The following is a 13602-nucleotide window of genomic DNA, read 5'->3' as shown; positions in this document are numbered from 1 at the left end:
GCACCAGAGCAGGTGACCAGGGAGACTGTGCTAGGGCCCCACAGGGCACCTACCACATAAGGTCACTTGGCCAAGACTGGGAGACACAGAAGATCTACCTAATACACAGAAACAAACAGAGAGGCAGCCAAAGATGAGGAAACAAAAACATGTGTCCCAAATAAAACAACAGGAGAAAACTCCAGAAAAAGAACTAAACAAAATGGAGGCAAGCAACATACCAGATACAGAGTTCAAAACAATGGTTATAAGGATACTCAAGGAACTTATTAGGAACTTCAACAAAGAGAGAGCAAACATAAAAAAGGACATAGAAACCACAAAAAAGAACCAGTCGGAAGTGAAGAATACAATAACTGATATGAAGAATGAACTAAAAGGAATCACCAGCAGACTAGATGAAGCAGAGGATCAAATCAATGATTTGGAAGATAAAGTAGCAGAGAACACCCAATCAGAACAGCAAAAGGAAAAAAGAATTTTAAAAAACGAGGATAGTTTAAGAGACCTTTGGGACAACATCCATCATAACAACATTCGCATCATAGGGGTACCAGAAGGAAAAGAGAGAAAGCAAGGGATTGAGAACCTATTTGAAGAAATAATGACTTAAAACTTTCCTAGCCTGGTGAAGGAAATAGATATACAAGCCCAGGAAGCACAGAGTTCCAAACAAGATGAATTCAAACAGGCCCACATCAAGACACATCATAATTAAAAGGGCAAAGGTTAAAGACAAAAAGAGAATCCTAAAGGCAACAAGAGAAAGGCAACTAGTAACTTATAAGGGAGCTCCCATAAGATTGTCAGTTGATTTCTCAACAAAAACTTTGCAGCTCAGAAGCGGGTGGCATGAAATATTCAATGTGATGAAAAGCCAGGAACTACAATCAAGGACCTACAACCAATGGTATTCTACCTAGCAAGGCTAGCATTTAAAATTGAGGGACAGATAAAGAGGATCCCAGATAAGAAAAAACTAAAGGAGTTTATCACCACCAAACCAGTATTACAAGGAATGTTAGAGGGACTCCTTTAAGATGGAAAAAAAAAATCAAAATTATGTATAATAAAATGGCAATAGCTATGTATCTATCAACAATTACTTTCAATGTAAATGGATTAAATGCTTCACTCAAAAGACATAGAGGAGTGAATGAATAAGAAAACAAAAACCCTACAATATGCTTGTTACAAGAGACTCACTTCAGATTAAAAGACACACACAGAGGGAAAGTAAAGGGATGGAAGAAGATATTTCATCAAAGTGGAAATGAAAAAAACAAACAAAGCTGGGGCAGCAATAGTTATATGACACAAAATACACTTTAAAACAAAGGCTATATAAGAGAGACAGAAGTAAGTACTTCCTGGTATTTATCTGAAAAAACCCAAAACGCTACTTTGAGGGGACCTGTGCATCCATATGTCCATTGCAGCATTGTTTACAACGGCCAGCCTGGAGGCAGCCTGGGTGTCCCTTGATGGAAGAATGGATAAAGAGGAGGTGGTACATAAATACAATGGAATATTGCTCAGCCATGGAAGGGAATGGGTTCTTGCCATCTATGGCAGCGTGTATGAACCTGGATGGTATTATGCTGAGTGGAGTGTTAGACAGAGAAAGACAGATGCAATGTAATTTTGCTTATATATGGAATCTAAAGAACAAAATAAACAAAACAGAAAGAAACCCATAGATACACAAAACACTTTGATGACTGCCAGATGGGAGGGGGTTGGGGGTGTGGATGAAAAAAGGGAAAGGGATTGTTGTTACAATTGGTTGTTACAAATTGGTTGTTACAAAGTAGTCATGGGGATATAGGGTATAGCATAAGGAATATAGTCAATAATGTGATAACTATGTATGATGTCAGATGGGTACTATATTTATTGTATATTAGGGTGTTAGATGGGAGGGGGCTGGGGAGCAGGGTGAAAAAGATGAAGGGATCAAGAAGTACAAATTGGTAGTTCAAAATAGTCATGGGGATGTAAAGTAAAACACAGGGAATATAGTCAATAATATGGTAATAACTATGTATAGTGCCAAGAGAGTACTTAACTAGTCAGGGGGATCATTTCTTAAATTATATAAATGTCTAACCACTATGTACCCCTGAAATTAATATAAAATAATATTGACTGTCAACTGTAATTGAAAAATTTAAAAAGGGGGGGAAAAGGTGAAGGGGAATAAGAGGTCCAAATTTCCAGGTATAAAACAAATAAGTCTTGGGGATGTGATGTACAACATAAAGAATATAGTCAATAATATTGTGATAGCGTGGTACGGTATCAGATGGTTGCTGGACTTATCATGGTGATCACTTCTTTAGGTAAATAGATGTTGAACAATTATGGTGTACACCTGAAACTGATACTATGTTGTTTGTTAGCCATATATTTTTTTAAAAAGTCTTTTTTAAAAGTCCCAGCGAAAGAAATATCATCTTCAGGAAAAAGCTAAAATTAGTCACTATAATTGAGTATATAATGGATATATAATGTCAACATAATGGGTATTATATTTCCATTAGAAATATTTTACACTCTACATACAGAGCCCAGCTTCAGAAAACAAGCTATTTTTAAAAAAGTAAACATAAACTGAGCTGCAGTAGCAGAATGGACTTTTTACATTCATATTTTTTTATTCTCAACTCAAAGCTGTTGTAATCAACTTTAAAAAAAACTCAGTTTTTCAAGACAAAATTTGAATAATTAATTTTTACTTTTGGAAAAAGTCCTAAATCAAACGCACTCGTGTTTGGAAGGGCATCGCTGCTGCTCTGCTCAGCAGAGGCCACCCGCTTCGACCATCAGCCTGACCTGGCAGGGTCCCGGGATGTTTGGCATCCAGCAGCAGCTGTGACACTGAATTATGCCAACTTTCTCTGTATTCCTCTAGCAACGTTATACACCAAGGGGATCAAAAGCGTAAGTGTACTGATAGTTCATAGCTTTCAACAATTAAAATTCATAAAAGGGCTACAAAGATAAGAGAAGGAAAAAAAAAGAATATGAAACAAAGAGATTACGTATTATAAAAAAATCAGGATTTTGAAACTTGATCAATTGATTTTAAAGAAAAGAAAAATCACAGATCTCCCCCCTGTATTGACCTAAATGATTTTATGAATAAACATAAAACTAATGTACTTACAGTTCTCATAGAACCATGGTGACCAAAACTACAAAACAATGAAGTTTCAAAATGAGCTACAATTTTTTTTTTAATTTATTGGGGTGACAATTGTTAGTAAAATTACATAGATTTCAGGTGTACAATTCTGTATTACATCATTTATAAATCCCATTGTGTGTTCACCACCCAGAGTCAGTTCTCCTTCCATCACCATATATTTGATAAAATGAGCTACAATTTATTTTGGCAGATTTTGTTATTTTGTTTAAAGTAAATCACTAATGTATTAATTAGAAGAGAGCTGTAGCTCCCAAGTCTACCTTTTGACTTCAGTTATTCTAACACAGAAAATGCCTCTTTGCGCAAGTCTGTTCCACAAAACAATGTGAAACACGTCAAGGCTTTGTTTCAATTGGACTTCACACTTAACCAATCTTGACAGGGAACAGATTTTAACCAAATGTTGCTTGACTACTACATAAAACTGTCTTGCTCTTCACAATAGAAGTTGGAAGGCAGCATTATTGAAAACTGCATTCATAGGTGCCTATTCCTATCGATAAAAAGAAAATAATTATGTGACACTGTACTTTTAAAATTACTGCCGATGGAGAAAATTCTGTTTTCAGTACAGGCTCTCAGGGTCAAACTGTCCTGAAAACCAGTAAGGAAATGGCTCAGTGACGCCATTCTGAAAGCAGCCTAGTTATGTCCACAGATCTGGTTATACCGCCAGTGTCTTCAAACAGGACTACCAAACTGTAGCAAACCCTCCCCCCTGCATTGCACTGGGCTGCATCTGGCCTTGCCGGCCATGGACACGTCGCTTACTGTGACAGGCTCATCTCTGTTCTTTTCTCATTAATCAAAAGTAGCACATACACACAAATAACGGAGCACCTAACTCTACAACATGGTTTTCATGATGGCAAATGCAAATCTCAATTTATTAAATAAGCAATTAAAGTCTTTCTCTTTGAAATAAAAATCTCTCAATTACAGATGACCACCACCTAAGAGCTCTGATTTTATAACTCTCAAACTAATCCACAATGAGTGCCATGGGGCACCTGTCATCTTCACACCGGACAGGCCAGCCCGCCAGGAACACATGCCGGCTCCTCTTCATGTCCGAAGGCCAACACTGACCCCTTGGGGTAAGTCATCACTTGGAGCCAAAGTGATTTTAAGTCCAAATGCACACTGAAAAGTAGTGGTAGTATTAGATAAAGTAGTAACTCATATGATTCAGAAGGTGCCTATATTACCCTTTTAAAATATAGTATCATGTTAAAATAAAACAAAATGAAAAGATTTATAATTGAGATCCTATGGAACCTCAGACTGAGAACATTCACCAAGTTTCTCTTCCTTTCAAGGACAACACAGCTGTGCAGTAGAAGTCTGGATTGCCCTGAAGCGTTCACACTTGTGGAAAGCCTGCCCTGCAATATGTCCTGGGGCGAACCATTCCTCACCCTGCACTGCCCTGAAGTACTTCATGCCTGTTCCTTTTCCAGCAACAGGAAGGCACTGGCGCTGTAGCCGTGAAACGACAGGAACTGCAGAACCAATCGCCTCCTCTAACGGGCAAAACTGGCACAGATCTGAGACACCGTTGACACCTCAGAGAAATGTCAAATTTGAACCTCAGGTGAAACTTGTCACTGAGGTTCAATCTGCAAATGATTTCAGGAACTCAAGAAGCAATGTATACAAGAACTTTGGATGGTCACAAAAAAACTAAAGCATAGAATATCCAGGAATTTGAAGCATATGCAAATGTAGTGTCATGTACTTGGGCTATCAGCAAATACACAAATTTGTTTGGCTAAAATATGATACAAATGAAAGATTTTAAAAGCAATTTTCAAATCTCATTGCAACATAGCAAACCCATTTTAAAAAGTTATCTCACTAAACAAAAGCCTAAATCAATCTCTACTTAGGGCATACAAGTATAAAGACACTGCAAGCATAACGCGGAGCACGCAATTTCACAAAAGGCAAAGATGCAGCAATGTCTACTTAACTGTAGGCTCACAGAAGGCACACATTCACACCGTACCTGGTTTCTTTACCTGCTCCCCAGGTGCGAACTCCATATCCACCCATGTTGTTGTCTTCAGTTCTGATTGCTCTGGAGAAAGAAAAAATATTCCCTTAAACTCTCCAACTCAGTAAAGTTGATCATAAAAGCTGTCCCAGGATCGGCTCCCTCAGAAATAACAGCACACTAATATAAAGTCAACTAAATATTGACACGTAACAGGTTCATACTATGTATGACTAAGGCCTTAAAGTGAAAATAGTATTTACAAAGAAACTTACATTTTATCATTCCCACCATATCTCTCATACTCCCGTTTCCCTCTCTGGTCAAAACCGTCAAAAGCTCTGTTCCCAGGACCACCTCTGCCTCTGCTCCGCAGGCCTCCTCTTGGGCCTCCACGTCCTCTCAGGGGTCTGTCTCGATCAAACCTGTCAACTGGTCTAAGAAAAGATGGGTGTAATAACAAATGGTGAGTTAGACTAAGAGCTAAGGGTTTTTTTTTGAGATAAAAAATTCTAGGACATCACGGTTACAGTATATTAGAAAGATGGTAGCTTTAATAATGAATAGTTAACTAGTACTGAACGCATACTATCCCTGGCATTGTTCTGAGCACTTCACATACAGTCATTCAGTTCTCACAAACAAATCTATAATATATAACTATTGCCCACAGATGATGAAACTGAGGCACAGAGGTAACTTGCCCAAGGTCATACAGCTGCTAAGTGGGGGAGTCAGTGAGAAAAAACAGGTCCTGTGTAGGTCTTACATTAATTTGTAGAGGGCCATTCCTTTTTCTTTGGGATTTGGTTTTCTCATTTATAGAATGAGGAGGTTAGATAAAGAAACTCTAAGGTCCATTCCAGTTCTAATACTAAATACTTAAGTTAAATTTGGAATTTTTTGTACAATAAGAAAAATGGTTAAACTTCAAATCTCCCCATGCTCCTCAGCAGCTTTTTTCCACTTCTCAGAGTCAGGCACTTCCAGAGTCACATAAAGGGAACAATTCTGCACCATGCCTTTTTCAGCTAACGTTTTGGTGCTCTGCACACAGCTGCTCCCTCGTTCTTCTGGATACCGATTCGTTCTTATGAGGTCTGTCTGTAGTACATACTTTTCATCTGTAAACTTCTCAGGTGTAAAGTCCGCCTGCCTCTCGGTCTCACAGAGTTGATATTCCCTGTAGGATCTCCGCTCTGCTCTATCCAGCATCCCCTCTGTCCCCCGGCTGTCATTCCATCCTTGCTGCTCCCCTCTTCTAGGAGTTCGCTTCTGACCTACCCGTGAAAAATCAAAGGGGAGAGCTGGAACACAGGATCTGCGACAGCACATTATTTACAGGCACTTTTAAAATTCACTTTTCTAGAAATCAACAGTCATAGGAAAATTCAAATCATTTGGAAAAGTTCAGAGAAAAAAATAGTTGCTGGTAGGGGCGGCTGGATGGCTCAGTTGGTTAGAGCTTGAGCTCTCAAGAAGGTTGCCAGTTCAATTCCCACAGGGGATAGTGGGCTGTGCCCTCTGCAACTAAGATTTAAAACGGGGACTGGACTTGGAGCTGAGCTGCGCCATCCAACACTAGATTAAAGGACAACGAGTTGGAGCTGATGGGCCCTGGAGAAACACACTGTTCCTCAATATTCCCCAATAAAATTAAAAAAAAAAAAAAAGTTGCTGGTACCTACTACTGCTCAGCATCAACTACTTTTTAATAAAACTTTTAAGTTACTATTGAATCACATGCTTTTCCTTATGCCCCTGAAAGCATGATTACGGTAAACAAACCATATCAACTAACCCATTACAGGTATCTCATAGTGACTCTGGGATAGCTATGGATATATATAATTGCTACATCAACTACATTTCATAAAAGCAGCTTTATCAAAACATGGATGCTAACCGACACGCAGAAAATTTTAGGATACTCTATACTTTAGATTGTACTTTTAGAACCCCAACTATGGTTTATAATTGGCTACTAAGATATTTGTTTTTAAATACAGCTTATACCTCTATTATTTTTTCATTTGGAAACCGATTTCCCTGCTCTTTGAAGGGCTTTATGCATTTATGATCATACTTCTCAAATATGAGGCCAAACTGGTACTGCCAAATCATACAAGGGCCAGTCAGCACGTGAAGGGGCATCTCTCATCCATGGAGCCAGCACTCATCTGGGGTGGGGCCCGGGCCATTCCAGTCTTTTCCTCTCTCCTCTCACCTTACTTTACTCCCCACTTCAATTTTTTATATTTTTAAGCCTTTAAAAAAAATTTTAATTGGGGAATATTGGGGAACAGTGTGTTTCTCCAGGGACCATCAGCTCCAACTTGTGTCCTTCAATCAAGTTGTGGAGGGCACAGCTCGCTGGTCCATGTGGGAATCAAACTGGCTCGCGCTCTAACCAACTGACCCATCTGGTTGCCCCGCCCCCCAATTTTGACAGTTTAAAAATTGTAAGCAGAGTCTATGTCTGAAGGCGTCTAATACTTGGTAAATATGTTGTGAAAAACTTTGTCACTTCTTAAATCATCTTCCAAAAATGTTTATCTTTTCTTTGCCCATATTTAAAAGGTCTCCATCTCAAACACTATGTACAATTTTTATTACAGTAGCTTCAATTTTTCTTGGTATAAATTACCCTTCATGTTGGTTGTGTGGTTATAAAAAATATTAAATATATTTGAATTAATGGGTACCTTTTAATTGCTGGTTTCTGTTCCTACTTAGACAAATAACCATGACTTAAGGAATATGTTTATACATATTTTTCCATTTTCCCACTTAATATTTTCTATCTAAACTTTATAAATTGGGCATATGTAAATATTAACATAGTTTCGATAACTTACTGATCTTATTTTAAAGCAAAAGTCATGTCTGTGACACTACTAACAAAACTGTGCTATTTATTACCTGTTAGTTAACATAAAGTACTTTTTTCAATTGTAAAAAGTTGCTCAACAGATCTAAATTCAAGCTTAAGTTAACGGCCCATAACCTAGAAATGCTTACATCCGATTTACATCCTGTACTGAATCCACAATCTGAGCTTGTGACATGCTCAGAATACAGGAAAAATGTTATTATAAATACAGCATTATGCTTTCACTGCGAAACAAAAGAAAGACAGTCATGCCCAGTTGCCCAGGAGTATGAAATGCTAGGTCTGAAGGCACGGACATTCTAACGAAGATCAGATTGGAAGAGGTATTTGAAATGTAAAATAGAAAATGTTATTATGAAAGTCAATTATCTAACAAATTGAAAACTATAATAGACTATGACTAATAGTCACGAACAAATATGTCAACAGTAACAATATTTTTCAATACTTTTCCCTCAATGTAAAAAGTTATTTTAATACATTTATAACGTATAATTTTAAAAAAATCTTAATATCGCCACTCAACTACAGAATTACTTAGGAACTTATCTCGCCTTCTCCTTTCTCAAAGTTATTTTTAAATTGTATCAACTAAATTTGGCATTCACCATTCAAAACTTAAAATGCCACCTACTGTATAATTTATATTAAAACTTCTTCCAAAGTTTCTGTGTATAAATTGAAAACCATTCAATATGACTGGTTGCTTATAAAAATAATTATTAATACCCTGCAAACATTTTATTCTCCCTCCAAAATCCAAAAAAAACCGAAGATAATAGGAGTATAATTGTTTTTCCCCAATTTACTATTAAGAAATCAGGATTGCAACTGAAACGAGTTTGTTTTTCTGTGCTGGATCAGCAGCTCCAAGTGGATAATGCAAACACTGAATTTCTCTAGCTCTTTCCAATAAAAGGCTGGCACACTCAGTCTGTTCAATACACCCCTATAAGGGACAGAAAACAGTAAAATTTACAATGAGGTTTCCTAGGAAAAGTAAATATGAAACACCCTCTTAAGACATCAAGAATGAATTTAGTGAGCCAGAATCTATGTTCAGTTGACACTGAAACAACTCGGGTACACTGAAAACTCCACATAATAGTGGACCTGCGAAGTTCAAACCCATATTATTCAACGGTCAACTCTATGTTGTTAAATAGTGAAGAACATTAAAACTCTCCTTTTCCATGGGAAAATCTTGTAATTTCCACATCCTTTTGAGATTAATAAACGTTTCCATTATATGTTAAATATGTTTTGACTTTGAGTCTTTACACCAAGCATTCATTCACAATATTCTAAATAGATTAAATTTTTGAGTGCCAGAAAAGTACAGACCATATCAATCAGGGCTACAAAAACCTCAAGAGAGTAGCTCCCAAACACTCATTACAGTTTACTATCCTAACCACATAAATGGGAATTACTGAACTGTTTGCTCCCGAAATAACGCATACTTGAAAAAGAACTAGAATGACAAAATTTCCTTTCTAACTACAAGATAACTAAAGATCTTCAATATAGATCTCAAAAGCCAGGTCTCCTGTACCCTGAGCAACTGACAGAAAAAGTTACAATCTTACTAGATTAAAACGCTAAGAAGCAGATTGCAACCTAATTTATATTGTTTAAATTCAGAAAAAAAACAGCTCTGTGCATTTATGTATGTAAATGCAAGATGTTAACAGTAGGAAAATTGGGGATTTTTACTTTATATCATTTCTAAGTTGTTTCAAATCTTGGTAACAAAAATGCATGACTTTTTTAATTTTAAAAAGTTTAAAAAGTGATATTAACAGCACTAAATGCAGTTTCACACTATTCCAAAGGATAAAATACATATTTACATTTGTTAAAAAAAATAAAGGGAGAGGAAAAGCTTAGCCTTCCTCATTTCTTTTATTACTACTATATGTATCCAAATAGATTTAAGAGGAAAAAATAGAAAAAACACAAAATGTACATCATATCAAAAGTCACACTCACGTTTACATAGGCTCATAAACTTACTGGTCTACCAAGAGGTCTTGAGATAGCATTTTAAATAATTTTCAACATCTGTATTATAGTGACTTGATTTTCTGATTCTCAAGTGATATTGCTGGACTATACTTTTCACAGATAAAGATAAACATTACCTAGTTGCAGGAGTCAAAGCCCCAATACTTAAATCATTTGTTCTCTCAGGGTTGGGAGGCACAATTCTTTTTAATAATTTTTTTCCAATTACAGTTGACATTCAATATTACATTAGTTTCAGGTGTACAGCATAGAGGTTAGACATTTATGTAACTAATTCCCCCCATAAGTCTAGTACCCACCTGGCACCATACATAGTTATTACAATATTATTGACTATATTCCCTAGGCTGTACTTTACATCCCCCTGACTACTTTGTAACTGCCAATTTGTGGGATGCACAATTTTTATCAAGGAAAGAACTAGCCCATAAAGTCCAGTCGAATACACTACCAAACAATGGCTGCAGTGGTGGAACTGCACAGCTTAATCTTAACACTCTTCTCAGGCAAACCGTAAGACTACAGCCTTTAGAAACACAGGAAACACAGGTGGAGTCTTCCTGACTCTACCACTGATTCAGTTCTTGTGAGAAACGAACTCTGAAGCACCCTCCATCCCTCTTTGCAGTACAATAGTGCACCAAGTTTTACGCTAGGCGTTCTGACTAAACAAGGAGTGGGAGAACTTTGCCTATCCTTGTTGAAAAGGTTAAAGAAAGCAGCCTGAGTTAATGACAAGTTACACATCCCATCAACACGAGATGCGTTATTGAAAAATGACGCCGGCATTCCACTGGAAGCTACGCTATGGGGATCGGGTGGAGGCACAGGGCTTGGAAGGCGCCGGGGACCCCGCGGTCACCCTGCCGCGTTCCGCGCGCGGCCTACGTCAGAGCCCGACTCCGCGGTCACCCAGGCCTGCGCTCCATCACAGAGGCCCGCACCTCTCACCCCGGCGATTCTTCACAGCGGGGCTCTGCCACCACTCCCCAGGGCCGGGGGGCCCCACCTCCCGCACTCTCCCTCAGAGGGGCTCTTCTCCCAGGACGCCTCTTTTTGCGCCCGACTTGAATCTTGCAGAGGTTGGGCTGGAGGATGGAGACGGTCCCTGCTAGCTCTAGATTGGGGAATCCCGAAGTGGCGAACCCAGTTTTTGCCTGACACCCCACCCAGCAATATCCCTCAACTCTGCCCAACTTGTACGGGCTCAGTTTTGATACCCCTTGTCCAAGCCTGCACACCCACTCTCCCAGAAGGGACGTGACAACCCCCGCCCCATCCTCGTCCTCTTTTCCTACCTTATTCCGCCACAAGGACCCTCAACCCACTGAACTCTTCCCAGAGCCCCCTGCCCTGCCCATAACAGGTTCCAGGGAGCCCTTTCTCAGAGCGGGCGTCGTGGGGCGGCCGAGGAAGGGTGACCTCCGTGAACCCATCTTCCTTCCCCTCCCGTCCACCACGCCCACCCAGGGGCGCCCAGGTGCCAGGTGGGGCGCGCGTACCGGGTGGTGGCGGGACGCCCGCAGGGCTGTCCGGCTGCTGCGCGCCGGGCGCCGGGAGTCCCTTGCGTTCCTTCTGGGACTCCCTCCGGCCACTGCCCGCGCCGGGTCTGTGGCCCGAGGCCCCGGCCGGACTCCTGCCGCCGCGACTGCCGACCCCAACCGTCGCCTCATCGCGCCTCTTGCGCTGCAGCTGCTGCTGGCGCCGGCGCTCGGCCTCGCGCAGGATGTCGAACGGGTCCGACTCGTCGTCCAGCAGCTGGTGGAAGCGGTTGGCCACCACGCAGCCGAAACTCTCCTGCATCGCAGCCCCTACGGCGGCCGCGGCTACGGGGCTCCCCAGAGCGCCCTTCATGCCGCGGCGGCCACCGAGGGCCCACCGCGGAGCCCACGCAAGCGAGTCTCAGCGAAGCCGGCAGCGAGGCCCCATCCCACCCGCGGTTGCAGCCCTCCCCCCGCCCTGCCGGCTCCCCACCCTCCTGGCGCCAGCCCCCGCGCCGCCGCCCGACAGCCAATCAGAGCATGCGGACACGCCTTTTTTCCTAGCCGGCCCGCCTGAAAGCCCAATCAGTTGCAGGCTGCTGTCACGTCACCCGACCTCTATGCCCCTCCCCCGACTCACAAGGAGGGGCGGAGTCCAAGAGGCGGGGCTACTGGGAGGAGCAACGAGTCCTCTGGTCCAGGCTGGTTGGCCTGCGTGGGTAGGTCACGGTGATTGTGTTTTCTCTAAATCTGAATCCACATTCATGATGGTCACTCCTCTTTGAAGTTTATACATTCATTTAGCCATTGAACAACTATATATTGAGCACTTACTATGTGCCAGGCATATTGTAGAAGATACTTGCTTCGTATTTTCATGGATCTTACAGAAGAGTGTCCTGAAGGAAGGGCACAGACTTCTTTATGAGATAGCGAAGGAACCTGACCTAATTAGGAAGCTTTTCCCAGTTAAGCTGAGATCTGAAGGATGATAAGGAGCAGGAGCAATGGCAAGTGCAGAAGTCTTAAGATCCGGTGTAGCACAACCCACTCACAGGTTCCAAGAAAACCACTGAACTGGATTGCAAAGAGTAGGGTGAGGGCCTTATTTGATCTTTCTTCTAGGACCAGTGGGAGGAAAACATTAAGCGTGAGCATGTATTTGAAAGGCTACTGTGGCTGCAATGTAAAGGACTTGAAGGGAGGTCAAAAGGGATGTAGGGAGACCAGTAGAAGATTGTTGCAGAGCTCCAGGGAAAAGCTGATGACAATCACTTGGACTAGAATGGTGGCAGTGGAGGTGAAGAGATAGTAAATTTAAGAGCTATTTTGCAGGTTTTATCAACAGGACTTGGTGATGCACTAGATAAGGATGAAGAGGAGGAAAAGGAGGAGAGTTATGAGAACTCTTATTTTTCTGGCTGGTGCGGATGGAATGAATGGTGCTGCTATTCACAGAGAATTAGAGCACTAGTAGAGACTGCTTTGATAAGAATCATGAGTTCAGTTTTGGAGATGTTGAGGTTTGAGGTTTTGTTTTTCTTTTTTTCTTTTGAGATATCCAATTGAGGTCTTGAGCTCAGAACTTGTTTCCCCAGAACCTGTATTTTGTTAGGGTATCAGGTGTCTTTATGCCCCAGGGGAATCTGGGCCCCCTTCCAGCTTCAACGGTGATTAATCTTAAATCGTGCATTGTAATTCCATTTTCTTGCCAACGATTGGTGTAGGAATAGGCTTGTGGTGCAAATCTGGCAGAACAGATCTCAGGGGAAGTATTCTAGAGCATTTCTGGGAACGTTTTTCTTGTACCTAAAAAGGGAATCGGCCATCTTCTCACTTCTGTTCTTTGGTCCTTCTTAGGTGAGGAGGACCTGATGCTTCGAGCTTAATGTGACTATAAGGATGACAGAGCAGAGGGATGGAGAAAACCTAGGTTCTTGATGTTGAGCTGCTGACTTACCCCACTCGGGAACCTCCCTACCTCAGACTTCTT

General features: G+C 41.0%; 1 protein-coding gene across 1 annotated transcript in view; it reads right to left on the bottom strand.

The window, feature by feature from the left end:
* HABP4 (hyaluronan binding protein 4) overlaps nucleotides 1-12108 on the bottom strand; it is a 28530-nt gene extending 16422 nt beyond the window's left edge. Inside the window, exons 1-4 of the mRNA XM_081067237.1 lie at nucleotides 11631-12108; nucleotides 6325-6487; nucleotides 5483-5644; nucleotides 5220-5291 (exon numbers count right to left, since the gene is read on the bottom strand). Of these exons, the coding sequence (XP_080923363.1) occupies nucleotides 5220-5291; nucleotides 5483-5644; nucleotides 6325-6487; nucleotides 11631-11982 (749 nt within the window). The 5' untranslated portion in view covers nucleotides 11983-12108. The remainder of the gene's footprint in view (nucleotides 1-5219; nucleotides 5292-5482; nucleotides 5645-6324; nucleotides 6488-11630) is intronic.
* Between the last annotated feature and the right edge of the window lie 1494 nt (nucleotides 12109-13602).

Source organism: Rhinolophus hipposideros (genome assembly GCF_964194185.1).
Source record: "Rhinolophus hipposideros genome assembly, chromosome: 11".
NCBI classification, from domain to species: Eukaryota; Metazoa; Chordata; class Mammalia; order Chiroptera; family Rhinolophidae; genus Rhinolophus; species Rhinolophus hipposideros.
The sequence above is the reverse complement of the archived record's forward strand: the minus strand, read 5'-3'. Positions and strand labels throughout refer to the sequence as shown.